The sequence below is a fragment of the Chelonoidis abingdonii genome, chromosome 3 (assembly GCF_003597395.2).
Source record: "Chelonoidis abingdonii isolate Lonesome George chromosome 3, CheloAbing_2.0, whole genome shotgun sequence".
NCBI classification, from domain to species: Eukaryota; Metazoa; Chordata; order Testudines; family Testudinidae; genus Chelonoidis; species Chelonoidis abingdonii.
In genome coordinates this window covers 183723077-183733333 of record NC_133771.1, presented here as the reverse complement: position 1 = coordinate 183733333, position 10257 = coordinate 183723077, and the positions used below count along the sequence as shown (strand labels likewise).

The 10257-nt window shown below is 37.2% G+C and overlaps 1 protein-coding gene across 2 annotated transcripts in view; it reads right to left on the bottom strand.

Moving 5' to 3' along the window:
• Positions 1-240: 240 nt before the first annotated feature.
• Positions 241-10257, bottom strand: part of PRKCE (protein kinase C epsilon) — a 560544-nt gene continuing 550527 nt past the window's right edge. For both annotated transcript variants that reach the window (XM_075064369.1, XM_075064370.1), the window contains one exon: positions 241-2323. In XM_075064369.1, coding sequence (XP_074920470.1) covers positions 2177-2323 — 147 coding nt within the window. In that variant the 3' untranslated portion in view covers positions 241-2176. The remainder of the gene's footprint in view (positions 2324-10257) is intronic.

The following is a 10257-nucleotide window of genomic DNA, read 5'->3' as shown; positions in this document are numbered from 1 at the left end:
CAAAAGCTACAGGTGGTGAAAACTACACAGAGCCAGTAGTGACACATGAAAATGTATGGGCAATGTTACAACAGTTTCCTTGGAAAAAAAAATGAGATGATGTAATCATTAAAATGTTTCTGTGCTTGTACTCAACTCCAGAAGCTAGTCTTTTCCCAGTACATAAATTTACTGAAGATAAATTAAATTAATCTAAAGATTCGATCCATTATTACACCTGTAGGCCAGACAACACATGAATTGATATAGCATAATATTTAATATTTTGAAATCATCATAAGAATATATATAATAATTACACCTGAGTTTTTAAAAAAACAAACTGGAACTGAATGTTGTCATCAGTTACAAAGGCTATGAGCAGCCAGACGCATAATTGACACAAACTAACTCATTTGCTTGAGACCAAGATTTCTCTCTTAAAGCCAATGACTCACACTTTGTCCACCACAATTTGTAACATTCTTTTCTCTTTCCTAGCTCTATCATAGCATAGAGTTGAAGAGAACTATAAAAGAGATTTAGTATAGCTTAATATATGTCTACATCTTTTATAACAAATAAAACCCCTCATCTCTCTGAGAGTAACTTGAATCAATACACATACAGAGTATTGCACATGGACATTATTATAATTATTCTTTCATAGACTAAAGTTTTTATAATATGTCTGAACATGCAGCAGTTGATACCTCTATATTCAATGAATTCCACAGGCCTTGCAGCAAACACTATATACAAAATCTCACCTGTACAAAAGGCAAAAAAGCTTCTTAAGTGCCACTTTGCCAGTAACAAGTATATATATTTTTTGTGCAGCTGGAAATCCATGTGCAACAATTAAAATGGATTCCATTAACTGCTCACTCAGTCCAGTAAAATATATAATAAAATTACCTCAGCGATACATGTACACAAAAAACATGGGGTACTTCTGGAAATATAAGTACATAACACTGTTAGCATATCTACAGGAGGAAACTTCACATTAGTAATATTGTCCACATGAGTTACCACTTCAATTAATACACAAGAAAATCAATTTACATCTTTCCATAATGTCAGTTTTTGAATGTTTGATCTTCAGTCTTTCAACACACTTTCACATAATCCATGCTAAGCTTTGTTTTGTGTTTTTCTAATAGCACAGATTTCATATTAGATTTTAAACATTAAAAACAGTAGTACTATGGTTTTGTAAAAGTGTGCAAAAGTAACACACTGCTGTGAAAAATAAATACATATAATTAAGCAGGATTGTTATCATTCAAATTGAATACAAAGGATTATTATTTTTTAGAAACATGTAATTTAAAACACCTCCATGCCTGCCAATGTTTGCTTTGGGTACAGACTTTTACTAAGAAAGAAAAGTAATGTTTACCCAATTACCTGTCAAATTTGTAGTAAACCTATGTAGCTTTGTTAAAGCTATTATAGGCTTTTGGAGAACTGATCGAGTCTTACACTTTAGCCCTTTAATACCTGTCTATAAAGTATCTGATTTCCTATTTTAAGCAACTTTTTACATTATCTTCATGATTCTTTTTATTCCTAACTACTAATCATGAAAAATTAGCTAGGCCTGTTTTTGGTGGATAGTTTTACATTATGCTTGCACCCCAGTACGTTAAAGCATATGTATGTGATCAGTAATTGCACATCTAAGAAAGTAGACTTTTTCAATTACCACAGAACTGTATAACTGTCTTCTTCACATCTCAGTACAAACGTCGTTGTAATCACCAGTGCAGAAGAAATGGTTCTCTCTCTCTTAATTAAAGATGTATGGCAATTATGTATTGTTGTAGGATGAGAAATAAAATCTGCTAAATCTCTCTTTTAAAATAGTATGGCTTTTTTGGTTCATGAAAAGATGCAAATAGTGTCCTTTCTGGGAGACCTTATGAGTAACAGAAAGGTTGCAAATTGCAAAAGCACGGCAGTGTGTCACATCTACAATTTCTGATACAAAATTGTTGTGCATTGTTTGTGAGACAGAAATTAAGAGTGCCTTCAGATCAGACGATTAAAGGAAAATAATAAATATATAGTTTAAATCGGGATACGGGCTCATGGTAAGAGAAGTAGTTCTTGATCTAGTGAGTCTCAGTAACTGGAGAATCTTCTTAGGACCATTTCTTGCAGCATCATTTATGTAGCAGCCCACTGCTGACTATGGCAGTAGCTCTTCTCCAAAATAAGAGAACCCTTTAAATTCTTCTTGATTGATTTGCTTTATAATTGTCTCATCCACTAGCGTTAATACTGGCTCTTCTCGTGTAAAGTCTTGATCAAAGTTATTTACATCCCTTTTGGTTTTCTGGGGAAGAAAGTATAAAAAGGTGAGTGAGTAATGAAATAACATACTAAACCCAATAAACATCAAAACTGCTTTTTTGGGGGGGGGGAGGGGGCTGAAATAAGCAGAATTTTCTGAAATGATAAAGAAAAGCTATTTCACACAAAGAACAACAAACATATGGGATAAGCTACCAAGGGATGCCACAGAAGCAAATATTATAGTGACTTCAAAGAGTCTCACTGGTTTCTGGAGCGCGAAGGGGTCATGATATGATGAGAAAGCAGGAAGCTGAGATTAAGAGTCATTATAAAAGAAATGATATGGTGAGCAGTATGGCCATTTCCTACTCTTACATTTTTCTATGGTTTTAATGGCATCACACTTGAGACAATTAAAGTGAATTGTCTTCCCCACAAGACAAACTTCAGCCCTAACTGAGCTGGTTACATCTGTGTTTAAAATGTAAATGTAGAGCTCATGATAGGTCCTAAACTCAACATCTTGGAGGCTCAGCACAGGCAATTCACGTTTCCCTAAGCTGCCCTACTAAAATGATCTGGATGAATCAGCTCTAGAGCTGAAATCCTGGCCCCATTGAAATCAGGGGTAAAGCTCCCATTGAGTTCAATAGAGACAGGATTTCACTGTAAGACCTCAGGGCCATTTAGTCCTTGGTCTTTTCTTGGCAATTGCTGTGATTTGGATGTCTACCAAGGAGGAGCTGGACTAAGAACACCAACTCATTTCACATAGATCATTGAACAACCACATGACAGTGATTATGGTCAGTCACTACCCACACAGAAGTGACTTGAAGATGTGATTGAGAGGTAAAAAGCTCCATGTCTTATTACCAGTTCCCTGAGCTCTGCAGTGTTCTTGCATTCCACATTAATACAGTCATATTTCAGGTATGCACAGCGTCGTTGAAAGGAATGGGCATTTTTATTTGTTTTTTAGACCTTTTACGGCTGCCCATTCTTTTGCTATGTTTCATGAAACATTTTAGAATAGTTACAGCTGAACCAAACAATATTCAATAAGGCAAAACTGCCATTTTAAAACTGGTTTAGTATCAATCCTAAAATCAGACAGAGATTTTTGAGATTAAGATACCAGAAATACAGTAGCAACCTGACTTACAATGTACTGTGTCAAATCATATTGTAAATATATTTACATACAAAAGTGTATATGTATCTCCTTTCAATACTTATCCATAACTCTTGCTAATGCTAATGCAAGAATATGCCCATCAAAGTATTATTTAGCTGATCAACTCTACTGATGCATTAGAAAAATATTTTTCTTTATTTTACATAACTGACTTTTCTCATATCTGTCAAATAGTCATATAACTAGTATAATCTATTTTGGCTGCATAGATTATATATACCAATAATGTATCTGTAATACCAAAATAACTCCCCTATTTAAAATGAAGAATATCTTTATGATTTGTGCACTAAAGGATCTTCTAAGTGATGGGCAGTGAATAACATGCATAGTCCACCTACTTGCTAATGGGATTTCTGAAGATACTATAACACCCTATGTACTGCCTTTAAAATGCTAAAGTGAAAAAAATGGATACATATTTTTTTAACCTGGTACATAAAGATTTCATTCTATACAGTTTTAAAACAATGGGCTTTAAAGTCCTTAGTGAATTCTTACTCAGATGGGAAAATATTGGGGAAACTATCATTTGAATTTTTAAATGAATTTGCTTTTGACTATGTTCACACCCCTCTTCTGTGTGCTCTCTGCAAATATCCTAGCAAATGAGTTCATTGTCAGACATGTTCACCAAAGCAGAAAATCGTAAGTGAGTATTTTTGGAACTGACTTTCAAATTTGTAGTAAGGATTTTATGCACCAGAACCCTTATCCGGTGTTCACACTTTGAGCACTGAATACTCAGAGCCAATAACCTGTGGACAAGTTGTAGAACAAGAATTTTTTCAAGAACTAATTTTTATTGAATATATTCATTAGAAGTGTGGTTTGTTCGCTGGGAATTTGCAAACAAAAAGAGAGACTAAAGTTGTCAAACACGCATTCATCATAAATCATTTGCCCAGCAAACTGAGGGCAACTTTTTAAAAGTATTTAGGGACCTAAAGATACAGATAGGTGTGAAATGGTACTTTCAAAAGCACCTATGCTCCTAACTCCCAGTGACTTTTAAAATGTCATGCAGTACTTATTTGCATCTTCAGGAGCCTTTTAAAATCTGGCACTGAGTTTCTAATGTGGGCAAAATTTCCAGTGAATTTAATAGGACTTTTGTCTAGGTAAAGACTGAAGAAGAGCCTCAGAATTTTTCAATGTTTTAGATATGGAGGCAATTAACTACTTTTCAACATAGATACAACTATAGATATAATAGGACTAGCATAGAGCAACCTGCATTGCATACTCTAGCAGGCCTCTAACAATGCAATTACTCAAATCAGACAAAAATGAGTGGGACACAAACAAAACTGAATAGATTAAGTAATCCAAGGAAAAAAGCATAACCATTGCTTCTTTTAAGCAGAAATCCTCATTTGAGATTTGGCTTCTTAGGCCATTTCTTCTTGAAGCCCCTTCTATTTTGCGGGGCCCCATCCACTGTGAACAAACAAGTCTGAGTGCATTACTGCTTCTTCCTGGCTTTGCTGTTTTAACATTCTAGCATGCTGGGTGCCGCATAGGCCCATAGCATGCACAGTTCTAAAGCTGCAGAACCAGAGCACAGAAGGAAGGCAGCAAAGGCTGCTGCTGTCACCCAGAAAGGATCCTGAAAGGTAGAAGGGAGCTCGGAAGGAGAGAGATTATAAGGTTTCACGTACGCTATGAGCTAGGGGTTTGATTCCCAGCTTGCATACACATACTTGCACTAGATAAACAGTAGTGCAGCTGCAGTAGTGTAACCAGTGGCATGGTTTACCCACCATGGTACATAATTGGCATAGCTAAGCCAGGCTGCTGCCACTGCTAATGCCTGTGCTACTGCAGGTACTCTGCTATTTATACTCGTATTAGCTTGATAAAAGCTCACACAAATTTGTGTCTGCAAGCTGGGAATCCCATCTTTACCTGCACCGTAGATGTAACTGAAAAGTAAATGAAGGGAATGGGATTCCAGTAGAGCCAACCCTAAGCATTCAGACTTCATGAGTAAGGCTGCAAAAAAATCTTGAGATGGGATTAAAAATCATAATCACATGACTCCAGGAGCTAAGGCCTTAAGAAAAACACCAAATATCACAGGATTCTGATAATATCATGAGTTGGCAACAATGGGATTTTCTCAGAGGAACTAGTAAGGCAGCAAGGCCAGTAGGGTACGGAGAGTCAGAGGAATTGACAGGTGGCATGGCATGTGAGTCAGGCTTCTGTATGGAGGCCCAAGGGGAGCACAGCAGTCCATGCAGACTGACTTCCCATACAGCATATGTCACAAGGAAAGTCCACTTGGTTTCAGAAATTGCATTTTTTCTGGGTTGTCTGGACAATGTGTGTGTCCAACCCAAGTGAACTGTACCAATGAATCAGAGACTGAGCAACTACACAACAGTTTCTGACAGGAAGTGAAGGATTCTGTGCCCTGATGAAACTGCAGGTGGGCAGAAAGTAGCCAACCATTTTGAATTAGACTAAGTGCCCAGCATTAATAAATTTATTCTTATGAAAAGTGCCTTGTGATCTTTAATGACCACAAGTGGTCAGGTCCTTGGCCATCTCCAGAAGCACAGTGCCTCTTCTACCTTGAAAAAAGATATTGATTCCAAAGGAAGAGTGCCACCTGCTTAATCACCATCATCCCTTTCTTGAGAGCTCACAGCCAACCACTGACCACATTAGTGACCCTGTTTACCTTTTGGTAAGCTCAAAGTGGTGTGACTTCCTGAGCAGTTATATAACATTACAAATTAACAAAGTAATGAACAAAACTGACTGTAAGATAAGATGACATTTGCAAGAAGGCCGTTTTCAATTTCACTTAAAGTTACTAGTGCTGTTCAAAAGGCCACAGACACAACAGAATTGTTAAAAGACTGTCTCATTCAAGGAACATTGTTGTTAGTCAGATGTCTCCAATGGTGTGTGTTGGTTTACACAAGGGAATCCTACTTCACATTTAAAAATGCTAATTTTTGTTTTGAATCTCTATAGGCAGGTCATATAGTGGAAGGGGTCACAAAGGGCTCTGTCTGAAAAGAGACTTTGGAAAAAAAATTTTTAATTAAGCTGGGTTGCTGAAGGGCACACTTTAAGCATTGTCTGACCAAGTACATGAACATTTATTTTGGCTGTGATTCTGAAAGATCTTCCTACCACACTTTTTTCCTGACCATTTTAAGCACTATCTATATGCAGTTAGTAAGTGAGTAATGTGAACTTCAGTACACGTTAATGAGCATGCACTGAACATGGATCATTTGTACAGTGACTATTGCACTGGTTTTATTTTCACTTTCCGTACTGTACTGCCATTTAGGTCAACACTGAATTTTCTACTTCCGTCCACAGAAACAAGTGTAGCAAACCAAAAGCAATGTAAACATGTAACAAACTTTCAAGTGACAGGGACAAAGATCACCTGTCAGCACGTACGTTGATGATCATAAACTGAGAGTCAATAAAATATGAAACTCTCTCTATGAATTAAAATTAAAACCACATTTTATTTGAAGTTCTGGGATGTGAGAATATAGCAAGATGGCTAAAATTCTTTGCATTCAGTCTTCTCCCCAAATCCATTTGAGACAAATCTGAACTGTGAATGCCCCATGTTTCCCTTTGAAATGAAAAGATACAGAAATAGCTAGGAGTTGAACAAATGTACTATAAAAAACATGCTGCATAAGTAAACACATATCGGCCTGTACATGACAAGAAAAGAATCAGCCTGATCCTATGATGTTAATGGCAAGTTTGTCAAGATTTGCTATGGCAGCAAGTTCTGGCCCAATGTGTGCAGTAAGTGGAAGTAAGTGGCCAGAAACACTCACTGAAATGAACAAATGCAGATTATGCTTAAGAGGAAGAGAGACACTACCCCACAATCCTCTAGAGAAGGGAGATTCTGGTGTACAGAAATATGCACTAAGCTTTTTCATGCCCTCAGTAGACTGACATGTCACCATCATTGCTGAGAACATGCAGACAGCTGCTGTAAGTGTAGACATTCAGTGAAACCTTTATTATAATTTATGCCCACCCTCGTGCAGATTTCTGTCAACAGCAATATTTGACTCCTCCCAAGTTTTCTGAGACCATAGTCCAATCCTGAAGTTTGCAGCTCTTCTGAGGATCTACAGCATGAAACCTTTTTAGTGCCGTATGTGGGTATGGCAGCAGCATGCCAAGATGAATATTGATATATACACTGAATTTAGAGCTACTTCCTACACTCCCAGTGTGTAGCCACAGGAGCACATGGCATCAGTGCAAAAGGAATAGGTGGGGCAGGAATGTCTGCACCATTCAGTGTATATCATACTCTTGTGCAATTTAAAAGGATCCTATCTAGGTTCTTGGTATTAACAGAGATAAAATAACATGGAATGATTGGGTTAGATTTTTTTGATGCAAAGGTTGGGTGTGGTTATACTCTGTGGTTTGATGGGAATTGAGGGGTCTCAGCACTTCATATGACTGAGCTCTTGATAAGTTAAAAATGGACCAAATCCTGTAGCTTATTACATCTTTTTCAGATAAGAATCTCATTAACATCACATAAAAGACACAATCCTTTAGCATACCAGACAGATCCAATGTCCTTTCTATTCTCAGCCTCTTTCAATTAAGTACCAGAAAATATTGAACCATCAAGGAACATCTTCCTTAATGTCACTGCCCCATGTCTTGAAATGGAATGGAAAGTACCTGGATGATTTCAGTGAGAATTTTGCCTGAGTGAGAATTATAGTGGACTCCAGGGTTTAACCCAGTAACTCTAAGAGAAGAGTAGCCAAGACCTACTGGGTCAGTGTTCTCAGTATTTTCTGAATAGCTTCTCACCAATAACATTTTCAGATGGTATTGTTCAAGAGTAGTGGAAGCTACAGCAGTCAAACAGATCGCTGCAATCATAAGGTACTGTGGCTAACCTCACGTATCAATGCCCTCTCATTCACCTTTCTTTTGTGTGACAGCAAAAACAGCAGCGCTGCCTGAGGATTGTTTTACACCAATCCAAACCTCTGTTCACCAATGCAAAGTAGTTTCTAAAAGGTTGGTAATAGCTGTAAAGATGCAGTTATTTTCACATTTCACTCATTCTACATATACAGAAGATTCGGTATGAATATTGAGAAAAATAGGCTGAAAAACACAAGCTCAGCTTTCTGTTGAGCACTCATGTTTTTAAAAAGTATTTGCATGTATAAAAAATCCAATTTGTTATTATAAACCAAATATTTGCTAAAATCTTCTTTTTGGGAACTACAAAATATGAAATATATTGTCTTCGGCTAAACAGAATAGTTTTAGGAATTAAAAATTTTCAGTCTGTCAACTGATCTTTTCATGTGGGAGGGCTGCAAGAATCAGGTATATACTTCTTAAACAATCATTATCACAATGACTTCAACTAAAGGTTATCACCAGGGAAGGGGTTTGAACCAAAGTACCCAGTTTTTATGACTATGCTAACATCCTTTGCTTTTAATCAGAGAACCTTGTGTTCTGATACTAACTTGTTTTTTACATATAATATGAAAACAATAACCATTTCAGATTTCACTGGGAACAAATGGAAAGTGAAAAAGAAACTGCTTTCATTAAAAGTTTTAATAGTATGAATCTCAAGTACTTAAGACATGCTGCTTTATGCAATTCAAATATTAATTACCAATGCACAGACACCTCTCTTTAGCATCACACAACTTTACAGAATTTTGCATTTTAAGAAGGATAACATTGCCCTCTAGCAACCTGTAACCACCTCTGGAGTGGGAACATTATGCAACAGAAAGTGGAGGGAAATACTCTATCCAACTAAAGGGACATAAGAATGTACTAATTACTTGTAAGAATGTACTAAAACGACTCAAACTGGAATATGGTTATGACACCAAGCTTAACAGCTCTAACTCTTGCATGCCATTGGACCCTTCATGATTGCTGTACGGTTAGTTAGACATCTCACTCATTAGATGCCACCCTTCAGAATCACAATTCCCTATCACCATGTTATGGCATTGGTTTAGTACTAACTAAGGCTATGCCAGCACTGGAAAAAGGATTTTGGTTTTTTCAGTGAGATAACACACACATGAGAGTTATGTTTTAAAAATCATAATGGAGACAAGGTACCTGTAGTTTTTATGCTGAGGTAGCGAGGCGAGATCAACAGTATACCTACCAACTGTGGTTGATTTAGTTTAGTTTACCTCACATGAAACCTATACTGCCTTGTCTCCACTAGGATTTTACAGAAGGAAAGTTAATGCACATTAGTTATCCCACAGTAAAGAAACACATCTTTTTTTGGCAGGGAAGACAAATGGCATGTCTATACTTCAAATATAACCATGTTGGCATCATTTCGTCTGCAAGAGATGGTGGGAATTGCAGCCTATGATGTAGACGGTTTGCAATGTCTCATGTGACTGAATAGTTCAATCTGAGATTTGTATGATCTTTGGCAGTTATTGCAAATTTATGTATCTTGGTTGGGAGCTGCTTGCTTCCCATGGGCTCTTTTCTCTTCAAGCTGCAGGAGCCAGCTCCTGTCATGGACTTTGATTTTCTGATGGAGACGATGGCGCCACTTGTTGCGATCACTTGCCAAGACTTCCCATTGGTCAGGATCAATTCCGAATTCCTTCATATCTCGTTTGCATGTGTCTTTATAGCAAAGCTTGGGACATCCTGTTCTTCTTGTTCCCTCTGATAGCTCTCTGTATAGCATGTCCTTGGGTATATGTCTGTCTTCCAAACTACCCAGATGGCCC